Source organism: Elgaria multicarinata, chromosome 1 (assembly GCF_023053635.1).
Source record: "Elgaria multicarinata webbii isolate HBS135686 ecotype San Diego chromosome 1, rElgMul1.1.pri, whole genome shotgun sequence".
Lineage (NCBI taxonomy): Eukaryota > Metazoa > Chordata > Lepidosauria > Squamata > Anguidae > Elgaria > Elgaria multicarinata.
The window spans coordinates 156,892,608-156,912,574 of NC_086171.1; the positions used below are offsets into that span (position 1 = coordinate 156,892,608).

A 19,967-nucleotide genomic window follows, 5' to 3' on the forward strand; every position below is an offset into this window, starting at 1 on the left:
AAATCCATTTTCCTTTTGAGATTTGGCTGCTTATAAAAACTCCATTTCGTGAAGATAGGCCTGCACGTACACGCTAAACCACCTGCTTGCATTATCTCCTATTATTGTAGTCGTCAGGCCCTTCAAGGCAAGAGAAGAACTCTTGCCAAATTAGACCGAATGACTTCAGCTGGGCTTTACACACACACACACACACACCCTTCCCACAACCTAAGGAAACTGTTCAGTCAGCTAGTGATTGCCTAAGGAGGCTCTCCTCTGAAGAAATTATTCAGCTAACTGGGGATTAGCTAAAAAGACTCTCCTCACATTTGTCAAAGATTTGTGGGTATAAAGCAAGAGGGACTAATAGCTGTCTTTGTCATTTTCTGGTTTCCTGGGCTTTCATCCTTTGGCTTGCGACTGCCAGGATCAGAGTTTGGGCCCTGTCGTATTTGAAGACCTGTGCTTAGGTAATATAAAGGGCGGATCTAGGTAACTTTTGTTATTTTTTTTTGCCTGAAGTATTGTTTCCAAACACACTCTGCTTCTTGTATGCTCTTCATTCTGTTTCCCTCCTTCCCTTTCAAGTGTTGTGTGTGCTTCCTTCCAATTAAGCGATAGTATTAAATCCAGAACCTTCTGCTTTGTTTTGTTACTGTCTGAAGTTTTAGGCCCAGAGCTTGAAGTAAAGGGTGCCATTTTGTACCCTTATTTCTGAAGCCCTGGGAATGTCCTGTAAGGTCTGAGACTCCAGGCTCAGGCTGAGGTGGACGTAGGGGGTACTTGCAGCCTACTCCAGTAATTCTTTGTCCCCGTCTACACTGCCCAGAGTGAGGGCAACCCCCTCCCTCCCTTGACAGACATGGAACTCCTGCCACTAGTGGACTCTTTGGTTGCCCTGCTTTTTGAGTGGATTGGGTGCTCCAGGTTGCCAGGAGCCATTTTTTCCTGCAACCTGGCCAGCTGGTATCTGGTGCACTAGGGGTGTGCAGTAAGAGTTGTAACGGCTTATTCATGCCAACGTTTCTCCCCCACCTTCTGGCCCACTTGGACTTCACCCACTGGATCAGCAACCACGCAAACATGGTCCTTGTCCACCACTCACCATCACCCAGGATCTCAGCTCTCACAGGCATGCTCCACTCGCCTGGTACATAAGAGTTGGCTCGCACCCGGAACTGGTAGGATGTGCTGGCGTTCAGCCCCGTGATGATCTTGGTGGTATCCCAACCATTGTCCGTGTCCACCCACTGTGGCCCACTGGTACCCCCCAGCGGTTGCACCTCCACAATGTACTTCTTGATGCCACCATTGGGATATTCGGGGGCCTGCCAGGTGAGCCTGATGGTGCTGTCAGCGAGAGGCTTCACTGAGAGAGACTGTGGGGAAGAGGGCCCTGCGGGGCAAGGAGTACAGCTGTTAGCTCTGCAGCTCCTACCCATGTGCCCGACTGCCCAGGATGAATGCCATGCCAAGGTGGACAGGGCACTCAGGGCATCCTCTTTAAGAGGAAGTGGATTAGCGTAGTATGTTACCATGGTGCTGGAAAACCACCCGTTGCTGTAGGTAAGTGTCCTCAAGACACCCTCAGCTCCCCATGGCAGGACATTGTGCTAATGCTTGTTCAGAAGTTTATAAAAGTCCAATGGCCCTTTGGAAAGGAAGCAGAAATCACTGCAAAGTAGGGGGACATTTAGAGCCAGTCATGCGCCCTCTTCCAGACTGAGGGCCAAATTCCATTTCAAAGAAGTTCCCGAGGTGCACAGGGCTGGAAGCAAAAGGGGTGCGTGCAAAGGCCAAAGGGGCGAGGCAAAAATACCAGCATGCTTTAGCATAAAGCTTTTACAGCTGATAGACAAGCCCTAGCAGAGACATTTCAACCTCTTTAGAATGGGGAAAGAATGGTACAGAGATGGGAAACCACCAAAGGATCAGTGGTCGAGTAATAGAGGGAAGCCCAGAGGGCTGGAACCTGGAACCCAGGGGGAGGGGGCAGATTTGGCCCTGAGCCTGAGGTTCTGCACCACTGCAGTGATGTATAACACCATTTCAAACGGGCCAGAGCTCAGTGGTACAGCACCTGTGTTGCATGCAGAAAATTTAAGTTCAATCCCTGGCTTCTCCAGATAGGATCAGGAAAGAGAGCTGCTGCCAGTGCGTGTCCCCAATACTGAGCCAGATGAACCAATGGTCTGACTCAGTATAAGGCAGTAACAGCTCACGGCAGGGCCATGGGGGCAGGGGGTGCGAACGGGGTGTGTGTGAGTAAAGTAATGGGGTCATTCCATAATGTCCAGTCCATGATTTGCCAGTCTTTTGAACATATCTAGATTTGTATGTTCAACAAGGGTGGGCAATATTACAGATGTAATAGTTCTAGATGTACTCCAATGGGAGGCTTCCTAACAGCAGGCATACCGGGCAGTGAGGCTGGTAGGGTCCCCCAATTGTGTACCACGGCTTCAGGCCTCTAAGGCAGCATGGTGGTGAGGCCGGCCGAGAATGGCTGTAGTCCTCCTCGTCAGAAGCCTTGAGAGACCCCTGCACCTGCACCTGCAGATGCCTGTCTTTGCAGGAGGAGGGTGGGGATGGATCCATGGTGGGGCTGCACTGCCTTGGTTGCTGGTTGATCTGTGCTCCTATGGTTGGGTTGTGTCCTTCGAGTCAGTATTCAGGTGGAGTGGATGCCTTGTTGCTCCTGTGAGCACCCAAGCTAGTGTTCATCACCCTAAAAGTGGCTCTGCTGCCCCCACTAAGCTGTGGTGGTCTGCCTGCCTCTGCTCTGCTTGTCAGAACAATGCTAGGTGGCCCTCATGGAGAGGGCTCAGAGGCATGTGTATCTGGAGGGGGCTGTGTGGGTCTGAAACTGTTCTTATTTCCCTCCCTCTGGAATTCTTTCTTCTCTAGCTACCGAGATTTTTCCATGCTGAGTCCCACATGAGGCAGCAGTGGGTGCATCATCCCTGAGCAACTGCCATGCTGCTCTGAATGCTCTTTGGCATTCAGAGGTGGAAAGGGTCCTTTTTGCTGTTGGCCCCAGGCTTCTGAGCCTAGCAGGGTTGGTCCATCTGCCAACGGCAGCCTCAGAGCCGGGTGGCTACCAGGTGGATCTTACCAGTAGCATATGCTTGTCTCAAAGATTAAGCCACACATCGCTTAAGTGCATATGGGCATTACAGTGAAACTGTGAATGGCTCATTAAATCAGTTATGGTTCCTTTGGTCATGCCAACCATTACTTAGATAATTGTGGGAATTCTAGAGTTAATACATGCCAGTGAGCGCTGACCTCATGCATGCGTTTATCAGACCGAAACCAAGCTGGGCTCGCCCAGCTGCATTGGTGACTTTAGGCTCCGTTGGAGGGCAAGTCTGGTGCCAGCAGACATAGTAATTTCAGCTCCAACAGTGTACATTAAAGTTGCTGCAGTTAAACAGTTCACGGCTGGAACTGAGCTGGCAGTCTGTGCAAGGCAAGCTACAGCCTGTCCTCGCCCCTGTCTCTCAGTGCTCCATCAATGCTCTTAACTGAGTATCCAAGGAGTCTGAAACGTTTACTTTGAAAAAAAATAGAGTGTTCAAAGCAGGCTGGTCACTGGAATACTTCAGCTAGGAATAATGGAATAGGACTCCAGTTTTATTTTGTTGTTTTTTGGAAGTGGGGCCATGTTTAAGAGGGACGGCCAGAGGGGTTTGCCTTGTGCCATTGAAGGTTAAATTCTTCAACTGCTGCAAGATAAACCAGAGTGAAAGCACTTGCCAAGAATGTTTTCTTTAAATGAGAATGAAACATTGCTTGGCAGTTCTATTGCCGACAGGTCCCACCCTGCCTTGCAGAGGGCATGAAATGACGATGGACTGGTGCGCTGCTGGGGGGTTTCCTTGCAGACACCCTCTCTCTTCCTGAGGTGTCAGCTTTGTACCCTCCTCCCTTTCAGGCTGCTGGTGATGGGGCACTCTAAGCACTCTCCTTCTCCCACAGATTGTGGCATTTCTGCACTGCCCGATCGGGGACAGCGGCTTTGATCCAACTGTGATCTAGGACCACACATGGTGACCTGCTGAATTTAATACTATAGTCATCATATTTAATCATATTAGAAAAGAAACTAATCAGGATTCCTGCAGTAACTGAATAGGGAGGAGCCCAGCACCGAATCCCCATCCAATGGTGAGGCCCTTGCCAATCGAAAGGGTGACAGGGTTCGGGTCCCCAAATCCAGAGTGGTGGAGGTGGGTGTCCCAAAGCATCCAGTGCAGTTGAACGACTGATCCTGGAGAACCTTCCTGGAGAAGCTGTTGGGAGCCTCTTTCCTTTGTGAAAGGCAGGATGCCCTGAGGAAAGGGCCCACGCCTTGGAAAGAGTTGCCGTTCCAGTAGTGACAAGTGAGCTCTTGCTAGCCCTTGAAAATCTGGGGGTGGGGGGAGTGTTTAAATCTTGCATTGGGCTGTACCCACATCTGCAGCTGGTTTCCCAAGGAGGCTCAGTTGGCCTCAGATAGCCAAGCCACTTGGCCTGGTGCAGAATATTGGGAGCGGAGTGCAGATGGAAGGCTCCTGGGGAAGGAAAAGGAAAGGAAGCTCTCGTGCAAGCACTTGAGTCATTGCTGACTCCTAGAGGGAGGCCTGCTTTCGCTGACGTTTTCTTGGCAGACTTTGTAGCGGGGTGGTTTGCCATTGCCTTCCCCAGTCGCAGTTACCTTTCCCCCAGCTAGCTGGGTACTCATTTTACCGACCTCGGAAGGATGGAAGGTTGAGTCGACCTGAGCCAGCTGCCTGAGAACCAGCTTCCGCTGGGATCGAACTCAGGCTGTGGGGAGAGTTTTGGCTGCAGTAACTGCTGCTTACCACTCTGTGCCACACAAGGCTCTGGCTCTTGGGGAACCCGGTGCTAAATCATTCGTTGGCGACCTGATTCTGGGTCAGGGTTTCATACACAGCAGCTCCCTTGCTGCAATCTGTTGAAAGTCAGTCCTCGACACAAGCTTTTGTCTGTGCTCTGGAGGTGCCCCTTGCGTGAAGGATGTCCACTCCCTTCATACATCTAGGTAAATTGGGCCTCTGGGCAAGCTGGCAGCCTGGTGGGAAAGACCACGTCTCCACAGCCTCATTTCATTCTCTCCATAGGCAGGCCTCACCTCCAAGTGTTTGGCAATCCAGGAGAGTACACTTGGCCTCTTGGCTGTTGTTGGGCCAAGTGAGTAGACCTGGCCTACACCCTTGCTGGTGGACCTGACCTCCAGAAACCTTGCCTTCCAGGCTAGAACCTTAGTTTTCCCCTTTACCCCCTGGCATCACCTTGATCACAACACACAAGCTCTCCAGCTATTAAACTGCTTCACCCAGGGAGAAGTGCCGATCTGCCACACTTGGGGAGGCACAGCTGCATTGTCATATTATGAGAGAGAGAGAGAAGGAAAACCTTCTCCCTCCCTCCCATCCATTAGCCCCTTCCTGGCTCTCCACTTTGGGTATCTTCCTTACCAACTTTATCTCTCATCCTCACCCTCAGTGGGTTCCCGATGCCCTTGGACTGGATCTTGCCCATGCCATGGCTGGCATCTCTGTATTTGGTTGGCCGCTGAGAGAGACTGGCAAAACACAGATTGAACTTTTTGGAATTGGCCCGATTCCATTACTCCTCCTCTCCCAGTGATGTAAGTGCCCCTCCCCCACATGATCCTGCCATGTATCGCTAGTAATATAAAGCAGCTTCCTGTATTCCTGTGTTACCATGTAGTAGGAAGTGAATTATATTTTTTCAGACCCATCAATCACACAGCAATAGGCCAATCAGAGCCTGACCCAGTCCTGCAGTTCCAGTTGGGGCATCCCTGACATAATAGTTACTCTGCAAGAGAACACCTGGGAACAAAACTGTGCTGAGTGCACCCCCAGGCTCTTCCAGTTCCCTTCCAGCATATCTTATGGCCAGATGGCATCTCCTATGGCCCACCTTTGCTGTTGATCTTGAACTTGTAGAGGTCAGATGGCGGTCCCAGGCTGGCACAGTGGTAGACCAGCACATCCAGACTGTAGTCCATTTTGAACGTAAGGTTTGGAATATTGGCAGACTGCACAGTCATGGAAGTGATGTTCTCCTGATGCACAAGCTCTTTGGCTGCATCGTAGAGCCGGACAAGGAACCCAGAGCCCACGGTGTCACCACTGGACAACTTCCAGGTCACGCGAAGATTGTTGCTGTCTTCAACGAATGAGCCTTCAATCACCGGCTTGGCTGTGGGCTCTGTGTGAAAGAGAGAAATCGGACCCCTTTCAGCTGGATTCTGGTGCCAACAGTACTCAGGAGCATGGCATTCCTTAGACCGTCTCTATCCAGCGTGGGCTGTAAGCTTAGCAGAGGCTCCTCTCTCGTCCGTTTTTAATGCAACATTAAACTACAATCACTACCATTGCAACGTATCAGTTAGGATGCTTCCAGTCGGAGGGCTCCTAGTGCTGCCAATCCAAAAGCATTGTGCAGCCATTCCATCTTTCCCTCCTTAATAGATCTTCCGTTGTAAGAAGAAGAAAAAACTGTTGGAAAACATGGGAGGAATACAAATGGAAGACGAGGGCATTTTGAACCCCCCTTTCCCCCATTTATTTAATAAAATTCTGTGAATGAGGCAGGGTGATGGGGGCTGCTTCCAGGTGAGGCTTTAATTGTGTCATCACCCTGTCTCATTCACAGGATTCTGTGGGGGATCTGGAGGTGTCTTCCACTTGTAACCCGCCCATGTTTTCTCACCACTTCTTCAATCTTTTTACTTATCACAAAAAAATCTGCTAAGGAAGAAAAGATGGCTTTACTGCACAACGCCTTGTAATTGTTAGGAGTCATCCATCTGGAAGCAGTCTGAGTTGCTCTTTCTAACTTCATTATTATACAGTAGTGTTTGAAGTGCATTATTATTATTATTATTATTAGTAGTAGTAGTAGTAGTAGTAGTTGTAATAGCAGTAATAGCAGCAGCAGTAGCATGTTATTGATTTAAAGTCTGGGATTGATATATGAGTCTGTTTCCATGACTAGCAGAAGCCAAATAATTTTGCAGAATAAAAAATATCTATGCAAAGATGTTTAATGTGCATATATAATTTATAGAGGCCTTGATTTGTTCATGCTGAATTGAATTCTGGGTTAGAATGTTTATGTTTTCATTCACAACAACACACAGATGCACACATATAGACATGGAGAGAGGGAGGGAGGGAGGGAGGGGGAAGGGGGAGAAGAGAAGCATAAAATAAACACAGCCTTTGAATATATTTTTGCAGACTGGACGGATGGCTGGCTGAGGCCCATATCCTGGTTGGGTCCAAGCCATAATAAACAAGTCAATTTCCTTTTCCTCATCCTGGAAGCAGCTGTTCCTAAGAACAAACTGTAGGATACCCCAAATAGCACCCCCCTCTCTCCCCCCCCACCTCTCTGGGCACCCTTCATCCCCCACTCCAAACTTTAGGACCCAGATATGTCCGACTGAGCATCAGATACTGACCTTGGCACTCGGTTACCATGATAGCCTGGGGCCCCGCAGCACCTTCCCCTCCGTGTCCAGGTCGTGTGAGCTGCACCTTAACAAGGTAGGCTGTGACTGATCGCAAGTTCATCAGGGTGATGTTCTGGGCATTGTCAACTGTTGATCAGATTAGCATCTGTTAGTATGAGAATCTCATGCCACAGGCCTTGCTCCAAAAGCTCTTTGCTGCAGAGAGTCTTCTGTGCAGGATCTTTAACAGGGATCCACAAGTCTGTAAACTTCCCATCCTGCCCAACGTCCATCCCTCATCTACTGCAATACAGGAACAATATCAGTCTCTCTCAAGTGCCATGCTTAATTAACCCTGGGGCCTAGGCCATGTCAGCTAGACGTCACAAGCCTGTTGCAGATGAAGGCTATGCCCAAAGAAGCCTTGTGTTGCTCCCCACTCCTACTGGAATCTTCTGTGTCCCTCTCTCTACGGTTGAAAAGAATTGAAGCTACTGCAGATACAGATTGGAGAGGGCCCTGCAGTGAGCACAGAGGGTGGAAATAACAAACCGCTTACCTACAATGGATGACCAGGGAGAAGTGCCAGTTTGGGGTTTGTACAGAACCTTGATGGAGACGATGGGTCCATCACCGGAGAAATACCCCATAGGGGATATCACAAGCTGTCGACTCTGCTTGGCCAGAAGTCTGGGTGGGCTTAGTGGCACAGGAGGCACTAGGGAAGGGAATAGTGTTGATGTTGGTGAAACCGTCACAAACAAGGCAGAGAAATAGAGAAGGGGTGTGCAGATCTTACCTCTGTCTTTGGGAGAAAGGTGACTCGGGCAGTCAGAAAAAGCGCTGTAGCAGTTATTTCTCATGGGGCATTTCCCTGAACAGAACTTGGCACAATCCTTATCCTGTCCCTGATTAATGCTCCACTTCTAGGTTTCTTTACTTGAAATTAGTACCACATGACAAAGATATTACCCTACCCATGGTATCCTGATGTTGCATGGACAAGCAGTGTAGAATATCTTAGGGGAGGTGCTAGGGAGCTTGGGCCAGAGCCTCCTCTTTCGGGGTGGGGTGGGGATCTCTCAGCAAAACAAAACTTTGCAAACTCTGTGCAGCAACATTTCAGTACCTAAATACCATGAAATGAAAGATTCCCCCCCCCGCCTCATGACTTGGCACTTCCCAGTAGTCCTGAAATCTCACCATCTGCGCTGGCTTCTCACCTTTCACATTGAGCTTGAATTTGCCACTATCCTGCCCCCCTGTAGTGGAGACACGACATTCCCAGAGGCTAGTGTCAGAGAGGACCAGCGGTGGCACTTGAAATTCACAGGTAGTCATGTCCTTTTCCATGATGGCTTTCCTAGGCTGGACAGGAGGAAAGGGCACAATCATATCCTGCCTAAGTGTCCTGTTTATGATCCTTTGGTGGTGGTGGTGGGGGAACATAGTCCCACTGGGAAACAAGGCAAGGTTGGCCCTAGCGTCATCCTTACCAATATCAGTTCAGAAAAACAAATGTTATCATAGGCCACTAGCAGCATTTCCCAACCTAGTGCCCTTCAGATGTTTTGGACTACAGCTCCCAGGATACGTGACTATTAGCCATGCTGGCCGGGGCTGATGGGATGGTGATATGGTGATGGTGATAAGGAGGAGGAGCAGCAGCAGCAGCAGCAGATGGCTCTTTGCCTGTCAAGCAAGCAAGTGGTAGCAATGCTGAGAAAGAGGAAGAGCCACAATAGGAGCAAGTGATACGAATTGAGGGAAGGGGTCACTCTGATGTAATAGGTGGGGGTGGGGGAAGGAGTATATAAGGAGAGTGTTGTGAGTTTGTGAGTTTGAGTGTGTGTGAGGAGAGTTGTTTAGTTGTAGGGTGAGAAGAGTTTGGATTCTAGGGAGTTAGGATTGGTGTGAAGAGAGTGAGGTGGTTGGTGTGTGGAGAGTTTAGATCAGGCAGGATTGAACGTATTATATTTTGATTTAAAGCTTTAAACAACAATAAACTTATTATTTTGTTAGCTACCAAAAACCATGTGTCAGCTTGGCATTATCTACCTGCCTTACAGTTATTAAACACCCACACCAGATTATTCCTGCAATACTTTCAGAGAGATCCTATATTAAACCTGTTTCCCTCATAGCTAGGGGAAAGGTTTTATTTAACCCTCCCTCAGGTTTTCAAGTGGTGGCGTTTGGCCTGAGAAGGGTTTATGCGGCGGGCCTAGTGAAAGGGTCTGTTACGTCACGGGACCCATTGAGAGTGTCTTGCCCAAGGGCCCTCAGAAAAATGGAGCTAGCCTTGGGCGTCAGCAGGATGGGGCTTGGGAGGCAGATTGAAGTTCACACCTCAGGCCCTGGGACAGGACTGGGTCTGACCCAGGAAATGATGGTACTTTACCACGATCACTGTTCCATCAGCCTTGCGCAGTTCAATGCTGTCACGTACAGGGGGTGGGTTGCCTGTTGCTATGCAGGTAAGTACCGGCTGCGAGCCAAGGTTGAACTCCAAGTGAGAGTCCAAGTTGATGATCTGGGGTATCCGGTCTTGGCAAAGGATATCATAAAAGAGGAAAAATTACTACCGTGGTAGTAACACAGCATTTTTAAATATGCAGCTGATGTTATGATCTTTGTCCCCTGCCTCCCTCCACCTCTAGGAGGTGCTCATGGTGAGTCGATAAGCAGGGCCTCCACCCCTCGTCCACTCATGTCTGGAAGTTCTTCTGCAGTCAAGCTCCTGTCATTCCCTGTACAATTTACATTCCAAGGTGCTTTTACCTGACTTTTCACAGTGCTGTCCATGCCAACCAGACGGGCAAATACAGCCACTAAACCGGTTACAGGTGCCTCCATTCTGGCAGCGACACTCCAGGGCACAGTCAGGGCCATACCTCTCAGGGGAACACGCTGTGGGAAGAGCACAGGGAAAGCAAGTCAGCCTCTTTGAACCATGACACAGAGACTGAGCTTATAGGATATGCGGCAGACTTCACATTGGTGACGTAAAGCACTTTTGAACCTTTCTCCCAAGATTGGTGTGCAGGCATGGAAGACAGTGAAGTAGGTAGATTTACACCTGCATTTCAACTTTTCTGCACTTTTTGTGTCACCTGTGAACATATACTGTGGATTTGGGGCACATTTTTAGACTCCTGCTCAACATTTTTCTCTAGTGCATTCACATTTAGAAATACCCTTTTCTCATTTTCATCTTACTATATACATCTCTCTCTCTCTCTCTCTCTCTCTCTCTCTCTCTCTCTCTCTCTCTCTCTCTCTCTCTCCCTGTCTCTCTCCAGGTTCGCACATCACCATGGTGGCTTATAAATTACACACACTAGCTTATCTATATACCGTATTTCTTCGATTGTACGACGCCATCGATTGTAAGACGCACACTAATTTCAGTACCACCAACAGAAAAAAAAAACCCTAAGACACACCCGCGATTCTAAGACACACCTCGTTTTTAGAGATGTTTATATGGGGGAAAAAGTGCGTCTTAGAATCGAAGAAATAGGGTATATAAAAGCCCAGACTGCTCCTCCAAGCCAGTTATAGTTTTTGCCCTCTGGCGCCATCTCGCAATGTTTCTCGGAACTGCGGCTTTCTATGGAAGTTCCAAGTTCTGAGAAAGATAAATGCCAGGTGCTTCCGGCCTAGCAGAGGGGCCAAATCCCACTAACCTCCTCACCAGACTGCTCCTCTACACCTGTCGTATGACCGATTTTTTGCTAGTTTTAAAAATAACCCACTGTGCTCTGTTGCACGATCGGACAAATACGCTAATGTGCGTAACTTATCGCCCCACCCCGTTCCCTCCCTCCCCCCTCAGTCCTCCAGCCTACTTCCCAGGGAACCTGGCAGCAGACTTGTCTTCTCTGCTACGAAGTCCCCTTTCCCTGCAAGAGAAAACCTTTCCCCTGACTGATAGCAAAAGCATATTGTTGGTGGGGTAGTGGTGGAGGGGCCAGGGCAAGAATGAAACCCCTGCTGCCCTTGCCCAGAGGGGGCACAATCACCATTCTTGATCATGCCCAAGCCACAGACCTTGGTTCCCTTCCTGGCTCTGACTGCTCGCGATCAGGGTCAGGCATGACCTCTGTGGACTCCAATTAGATTTTGAAGGGGCTCCGCATGAAAAATGGAGCTGGGATGGCTAAAATAAACCACACTGCAACCATGGCTTATCAGAGTAGCTTATTTTGGCTAAATAAACCACTATGGTTGGGGGAAAACGCACGCAGATGTCACAATAAGCTGTCATGGTAATTTCAGAAAAATAAACCACTGTGGCCTAACATGTTGTGGGAACCCAGTCTTTCAGTGTGTAACCCTGTCGGTTTCACCACTGCATCATGGCGTCTCTGCTGATCAGTTCAGAGAGAATCCTTGTCTATTCTACCAATGCCTTTTTCTGCTCTCTGTTGAAACTGACAGGAATGGGAGATGTCAGTTTCACTAATGCTGGGGAAATGTCACCTGTTCATCCCTTTTGCTTGTTTTTGCTACTCAAAGTTGAGGAGGGGGATTTGTGTTTTTCCTTCAAAAGGTCATATACCTGCCTGCATGGTAGTGCAGAATACTTTAAATTAAATACAGAACAAAAACCTGACAATACAATGAAACAGAATGCATGTCCCGACTTTGTCAGTTTCACCAGAGAGCAGAGTTGGGACAACATTGAAGGAAATGGTGGTGGCCTGGCCTGACAAAAAACTGTGGAATATGAGTCTAGTCACAGGGTGTTTTGGGCCAGCATCCAGGCTAGGCAAATTCAGGAGTGTTTTCTTCTGCAGAAGGTAGAGGGGTGTGTGGCAGGAAAGGCATGATTTGTGAATAGTAATAATGTTCAGGAATTAACGGGAAGATTCTTAAAGGATAATTAAAACACTTTAAAATGCATGTACGAATTTGACCTTACAGGGGAATGGGGAATGGTAAGCTCTGTGAACCACAATGTGTTCAGGGCTTTGGGGTAATTAGATTCGCCTTAAAGCGTCCTTCCCATTTTAAGGGGAATTCCTTTTAAAAGGGATTCCTTTTAAGATTTTCTTTGCTATAGAACTTCCTGCTCACAAGGATCCCTTTTCTGTTGGTGTATTAGGCCAAGCAGGAGGGAAACAATTCTAAAGAAACAAAGGGAGGAAGCTACTCTCTCCTGGATATAAGCCAGGCAGAGTCCCAAAAGAGAAAGCAATCAAAGCTGGACAAAAGTACTAAGCACCATGATGTGTCGGTGGAGGAGGGGTTCTTGAATTCTTTCCCACATACAGATTTTTCATGTGACAATTCTGTTGGTAGCAGCAATGAAACTGCAAGTTTATATGAAAAAATTAATTCACCATCTTAAAGAAATTTGCCTTCCTCAATATTATTCCGATATCTTTGGAAGACGATATGGCCCAATTCTCATGTTCCCTTTCTGATTTGGTAAAGTCACACTGAGTTCATTTTACAGTGTTGCTTTCCATAAGACAGGGATGGGGAACATGTGACCCTGCAGATGCTGTTGGACTGTAGTTCCCATCAACCCTTTCCACTGAACTATGTTGGCTAGGGCTGATGGAAGTTGTGGTCCAACAACTTCTAGCAGGGCCACACATTCCCCACAACTGCCATAAGGAATGTTTCAGTTGAATCCTCCTTTGTGTGCTGAGAATTGGCATTTATCATATCAAGACAAATTCTAGTCTTCGTCAAACATTTACCCCAGCGTGGTAAATATTAACTTTCTCCATCTCCTAGCAAGGCCATTTTCAAACAAAAGCTTTAAACATGACATTGAGCTCCATTACACCAGCGATTTATCGCACGCTCACCATTTCTGGTACATGGTTTTGCAGTGCGATACTCACATGACGTCATCCCTGTCCTACACTCATCTCGTCCCTTCCCCCCTTGTTGTGTTTTATTTTGGTGTGGGGAAAGTCTGGATTATTTTCTTCTCTTGCTTTTTCCTTTGTTGGGTGTGTGTGCTAATGGAGTCTTTCTAACGAAAGTGGAGGGTGGGGTGGTTCTCCTCCTCCAGCACATTGGCATGCGGACTTGTTAGTTGGTTGAATTGACTTTTTAGTGCTCCAACCCACCTCATTACCCGCAGAAATGGAGCCCAGATGAAACCTTAAGTAATCTCTAGATAATAAAGCCAGAGCAGGGGTGGGTGGGGGGAAAGAACCCACACCCATCAGATTACCACAACCAAGGAACTGGAGGAGGAAGGAGAAGGGGTGGGGTGGGGAATGGAAGAGCAAACAAGCGGAAACCCACATGAAAGGGATCATGTGTGATGGAGCTCTTGACACACTTATGAAATGGAGGTAAAAAATGTGGAGACAAACCAGAGGGAGAAAAATAGGTGTGACGGAGCCCTTTGACAGGATAAAAAAATAGCATTTCATGGTAACTTTGCCATTTCAAAAAATAACATGAGAACCAGATCCCAATTGCTGTCATATTAGCTTTTATATCTCTGTTACTGCATTGGACACAATCAAGATCCCCAAAGCTTTAAGAAATTACATGATGGCAAGGTGGGATACAGAGCCACAAAGACTTTATAAATCATAGTTATTACTTAAAAGTATGATATGGAAATCTGATGATGTAATTACACCCCTCAAGCTTTCTGGACAGCTTATTTTTATTAAGAATGTAGAGATTTTGTTAAATCCGTTCCATCTGTGTTTTACGGATTGTCAGACATCTTTTATGCCATCATCTGCTCTTTGATGGAATCACATTTTTCTCAATTTCCTGAACTTGTGTTTATGTTGGAAAACATGCACTTGCGCAAATGTGGACTTCCAAAAATGTGCAAATGTGTGAATCCCCCCTCCCCCATCTGCATGGTCATGCTTTAGGCTACGGGTGGAAACTGCGTATTTTCAATAGGGCTTTTTCTTCTTATTTTTTGCATGTTTGTACAACTAAATTTACATACAATTCCGAAAAGTAAATAACTGGTCCACAAGTCTGCGGAACTCAGAAAACCAGGTCTGGTGAGGAATCCGCAGTTCTGATTCAGAGAAATCCAAACTCATTGGAATCCATTGTGGATTTCGCCATCCCTAGTTTTTATGCTACCAAGTGTTACACAGAGTAGGGTGACCATACAAAAAGGAGGACAGGGCTCCTGTATCTTTAACAGTTGCATAGAAAATGGAATTTAAGCAGGTGTCATTTGTATATATGGGGAACCTGCTGAAATTCCCTCTTCATCACAACACTTAAAGGTGCAGGAGTTATACTAGAGTGACCAGATTTAAAAGAGGGCAGGACACCTGCAGCTTTAACTGTTGTGATGAAGAGGAAATTTCCCCAGGTCCCCCATATATACAAATGACACCTGCTGAAATTCCCTTTTCAATACAACTGTACGTATCAATACAACTGATACGTGAGCCCTGTCCTCCTTTTCCTATGGTCACCCTAACACAGAGAAGAGGGGGAAAGGAAGGGCAAAATCTGCTTTGGTCCTATGATCCAGAGGACATGAGCTTCCATATTGATCCTTTCTAAGTAGGTCAGCCTCTGCCCTCTCCATTCCCATCCCCTGATCTCATTTAGTACCTCACTGTACAAAAGTGCTGGGGCAAATAAAATGCAAGTGGACATACCTGAGCTACATTGCAGATCACTCCATCCAGCAGCACAGGAACAGCCATATGGGTCGGGCAAGCAGAAGGCCAACCCCCTGCAGCCCTGCTCACTAGGGCACTTCTCCTGGCAGTTTCGCCCAAACCCGCCTTCCCGACAAGCTGCAAAACAAGAGAGTTCTCGTGAGGGATCTGCTCCCACCAGGGCCATCGGTGACTCACTAGTTGCTCCTTCATGACCCTTCTGTCCCCATAAGCTTATGTCAGAACAAGTCCTAAATAAATTATTCCCCTTTGTTTTAGTGCCATGTTTCTCTGTTGTGACCTCTTGGTTGAAGCCCAAGTCCAGGTCCCTTTTTCTCAGAGAGGAGCAGTTGATTCTTCTGCAGAGCTGCAAGCCATGGGACTCCAGGATCTTCCACCCACACCTCATGTAGCCCTTGGAGACCATCAGTGTGGCATGTGCAACTGCTCAAGCTGCTGCCACATCTCCTCCCTGATGTGCCAAATTCTCCTGCAAATCCGGCTTCCCTCAGGCTTGCCACTCACCTGTTCAGCGGTGCGTGGGTGGGTGGGTGTGCATGATCCTCATGGGGAGAGTGGCACATGGGGATGACCCTTCTCTTGTGCTACCATCCCTTTGTAAATCACTCCCCCAAATTGAGCAGCAGATGTGGGGAGTATGACTGTGATGGGAAGGATGTCATATAAGGACGGCCATTTCCATACACCATCCTCCCCATTAAGATCATGCTTCCCACAGTCTACTATACATGAGGAGAATGATGTGCAGGAAGAGATAAACCTCCCCTCTCTGTGCCCAGTCCTTCCTATTAAAGCTCCATCACACCAGGGGTTAACATGCTCCCTACCTTTGCTTCTCAGCTGGTGTTTTTGTTCCTCAGTTGCTTCCTCTTTTCAAAAGAGGAAGTACAGAACGAGCACGAGGCCCATTGAGCCTGCTGTTCTAATGGCGCTGCTTCTCCTGCACACAGCAGGAGAGAGCAGCAATTCCGAGTTTTAAAAAAACATTGGACTTAATGAGGGCTTTTTTTTTTTTTGTCACACAAGGAAGGCCAGAAGGGGCGGAAGGCATGTGGGAGGCTGATGATGTCATGTGAGGGACCTGAGCAAACTCCATGAGTGCCGAGTAACGAGCATGCAATGAAACACTCATCGGATGGAGCTATTAGTGTGTGTATATGACTCATGTATGTGTGAATGGGAGCGGAGGGGAGGTTGAGGGCTGTGTGTTTGAGGGGGGCAAGGGAGACTCCAGCCAAGGCCCTGCTCATCAAGGCCACATCCACCAGCAGCTCTGGCCACACTCACCAGTGTTCAATCCCTGGCCCATCACCCACTGCCACCCAGGCCCACAGGGGTAGAAAGGTTGCCCAACCCTGCCATAGATCATGTGTTCTTATACCTTCCCATCCCAGCCAAGGATAAGTGTGGGGGAAGTGTGTGTCTTCCTCACCAGTTAGTAAGCTTTTAAAAAGAAGCATACACTGGCACCAAGAACGATAGAGTAGAGCAGAAACTGGCACTTCTCTCATCCCTAAAGATACATCCACATGAACGTTTGGAACACTGTGATACTCAGCCAGAGCAGGGCTTGTATTACGCCTCCCCTGCCCTTCTCTTCTTGCACAGACCACATAACGCAAGGGGTTCAGCTGCAATTAGCATTGGCTGTGTAGCTTGTACAATTGGATTTCCACTTTCAAAGTTAAGGAAAATGGATCTTGCTTTATTCAGGAGCCCTTTCACATGTACTCTACATGTGTGCATGTGCAATCATGGCAAATGGATAGCCTGAAAAGTGGTTGTGAAGACACACCCTAACAATGACTTGTCCCTGAGACATTTAGGAAGGGGGAGTACAAGCCAGACACATCAAGCCTGAATGTGATAAAACAAACAAACCAGATAGAGCACTATCAAGGGATGATGTGGCCCTCATATCTTACATGCGGATAAGCTGAGCCTTGGTTCATTATCCAATTAGGTTCCAATCATTTTATTTATTATTTTATTTATTTACAAGATTTGTACACCGCTCCACATCTAAGACAGATTCTGAAGTGGTGAACATAGGGGTAAAAGAATAAAAAGTTCAAAAGACCATATTAAAATTGTTCTTTTTAAAACAGAATGCCAGTAAAATGTCAATAAAAACCATGGCTGGTCAATTAAGGAATGGTTCCTGGAATGAGACTGTTTTCAGGAGGCACCAGAAGCAACACAGTGTTGGTGCCTGCCTGATCTCCAGGGCCAGGGAGTTCTAAAGAAAAGGAGCCACAATGCTGCAGGCTCTTTTCCGGGTGGATTCCAGTTGGGCCATAGGTGGAACCACCAGGAGCAAGCCTCTGATGACCTTAGTAACTGAGCTGGTAGGAAAGGGAGAAGGCACTCTCTCGGGTATCCTGGTCTCAAGTTATTTAGGGCTTAGTACACTATTACTAAAACCTTAAAACTGGCCCGGTAGCGAATAGGCATGAGCAAGTGGCAGTCACAGCTATGCTTTGTGTACATTTGGAGCAGAATCATAGAATAGTAGAGTTGGAAGGGGCTGATAAGGCCATCAAGTCCAACCCCCTGCTCAATGTAGGAATCCACCTCAAAGCATCCCTGACAGATGGCTGTTCAGCTGCCTCTTGAATGCCTCTAGTGTGGAAGAGCCCACGACCTCCCTAGGTAACTGGTTCCATTGTCGTACTGCTCTAACAGTCAGGTCCACCCCGATGGTGCTTCTAACCTTTTTCACAGCGGGTGCCCATGAAACCGGGTGGACAGATGCATTCGCCCACAATATGGTGGCAGATGCCTCCATTCAGGCAGTCAGGACAGTCCTTGTCACAAAAGAAGCCCCATTTCTTGTCTGTACAACCTGCGGACAGAGAGGGAGAGAGAGAGGGAGAGACAGAGAGAGACAGAGAGAGACAGAGAGAGAGAGAGAGAGAGAGAGAGAGAGAGAGAGAGAGAGAGAGAGAGAGAGATGAAGAGGTCCTCAGGCAGCATCAAGGTGCAATGATCACAGCAGAATCATTGAATAGCCTGCTACACAAAGCAAGTTCTCATATGCTTGTTTCTCACTCTCTTGCGGCAACCTCAAGTGATGGCTTGCAAATCTTAAAAGACGCACCATAGAAAAAAGCTTTCATATCACCTCAAGGCATTCTCAATGGAAGCTGCTTTCAAGTCCAAAGGAGAAACATCAAAGGGTGAGATACTGAGTGAGTACATCACTCTTATTCATGGTGTGCACAACACAAATTATGCATGGTATAAAGGAAATGGATAGGGAGACATTTTTCTTCCTCTCTCAAAATACTAGAACCTGGGGTCATCCCATGAAACTGATTGGTGGAGATTCAGGACAGATAAAAGAAGTATTTCTTCACACAGCACATGGTCAAAAATATGGAATTTGCTACCACAAAATGTAGTGAGCCACCAATTTGGATGGCTTTAAAAGGAGGTTAGACAAATTCATGGAAGATAAGGCTATCAATGACTACTAGCCCTGATGGCTATATGCTACCTTGAGTATCAGAGGCAATATACTTATCTACAAGCTCCATCACACCGGGGTAAACACGCTCCCTACCGTCGCTTTTCTGCCCGTGTTTTCCTTCCTCACTTACTTCAAAAGAGGAAGTACCGAACAAGCACGAGGCCCATTGAGTCCGCTGCTCTAATGGCGCTGCTTCTCGTGCACAGAGCAGGAGAGAGCAGCAATTCCGAGTTTAAAAATACATCGGACTTAACCAGGGTTTTTTTTATCACGAAAACAAGGCCAGAAGGGGCAGAAGGCGCACAGGAGACAGATGACGATATGTGAGGGACCTGAGCAAACTCCGTGAGTGCCCAGTAACGAGCGTGCAATAAAACGCTCATCGGATGGAGCTGGTGAAAATGGGGGGGGGGAGGGTCCTGCTTGTGGGTTTCCTACAGGCTGCTCTTTGGCCACTGTGTGAACAGAATGGTGGACTAGATGGACCCTTGGACTGATCCAGCATGGCTCTTCTTACATTCTTATGGAACAACAACAAAAGAGTCTTCAGGACTAACAGATAAGGCTTTTACGGTGCCCTCACCCTGCCTCATTCACTGAAGTCCATAGAGGGGGGAGGGAGATGATGTCACCCTCTTGTAATCTTCTCTGCTTCTTCCATTTTTTACATTAATGCCCAAAATCAGTTAAGGAGAAAAAGACAGAACAACTGCACAAGGTCTTCTGGTTGCTAGCGCTAGGCCCAGGAATGGACGAATCTTTTTCAGTTTCTCTTTTTTCCTATCTTAAATTTAGTTTATCCTCAATCTTAAGATTTTTTCCACTCTTAAGTCCAATTCATTCTCCTCTTTGAGAATTTTTTTTAAAAAGTTAGCATGAAAATCTCCGTGCACGTTTCTCTTAATGCAATATTTTTGTAGGCAACTTTGCCCTATATACACATTTTTCTTGCTAGCAGTTTTCTTAATATAATTGTTAATTTTGAAGGATAACTGAGTATCAGTTCGCTTATTGGTTCTAAAGTGTGAAATTAGGTATATTTGCATAAAAATGCCAACCAAAGCAATTCCCCCACCCCATAGCTATGAGCCCTTAGTCTGGGGGCACCTTTACAGTGCAATCCTATGCACATCTACTCAGAAATAAGTCACATTGTGTTGCATGGGATTTACTCTATGGTATGTACACTGAAGCCAGATCGACACCAAGCAGGATATAGCACTATGAAAGCAGTATATAGGAGGCAGGAGCCACACTACTGCTTTATAGCAATATTGAAATGCACTGATAACTGTTGGGGACCATGACAGTTCTGGTCACCACACCTAAAAAAGGATATTATAGATCTGGAAAAAGTGCAGAAAAGGGCAAC

General features: G+C 47.3%; 1 protein-coding gene across 1 annotated transcript in view; it reads right to left on the minus strand.

Annotated features, from left to right (window-relative positions):
* TIE1 (tyrosine kinase with immunoglobulin like and EGF like domains 1) overlaps positions 1 to 19,967 on the minus strand; it is a 48,125-nt gene that overhangs the window by 11,764 nt on the left and 16,394 nt on the right. The window contains exons 5-13 of the mRNA XM_063140232.1: positions 17,837 to 17,968; positions 15,100 to 15,240; positions 10,259 to 10,387; positions 9,879 to 10,024; positions 8,701 to 8,845; positions 8,037 to 8,195; positions 7,487 to 7,624; positions 5,938 to 6,228; positions 1,088 to 1,378 (exon numbers count right to left, since the gene is read on the minus strand). Of these exons, the coding sequence (XP_062996302.1) occupies positions 1,088 to 1,378; positions 5,938 to 6,228; positions 7,487 to 7,624; positions 8,037 to 8,195; positions 8,701 to 8,845; positions 9,879 to 10,024; positions 10,259 to 10,387; positions 15,100 to 15,240; positions 17,837 to 17,968 (1,572 nt within the window). The remainder of the gene's footprint in view (positions 1 to 1,087; positions 1,379 to 5,937; positions 6,229 to 7,486; positions 7,625 to 8,036; positions 8,196 to 8,700; positions 8,846 to 9,878; positions 10,025 to 10,258; positions 10,388 to 15,099; positions 15,241 to 17,836; positions 17,969 to 19,967) is intronic.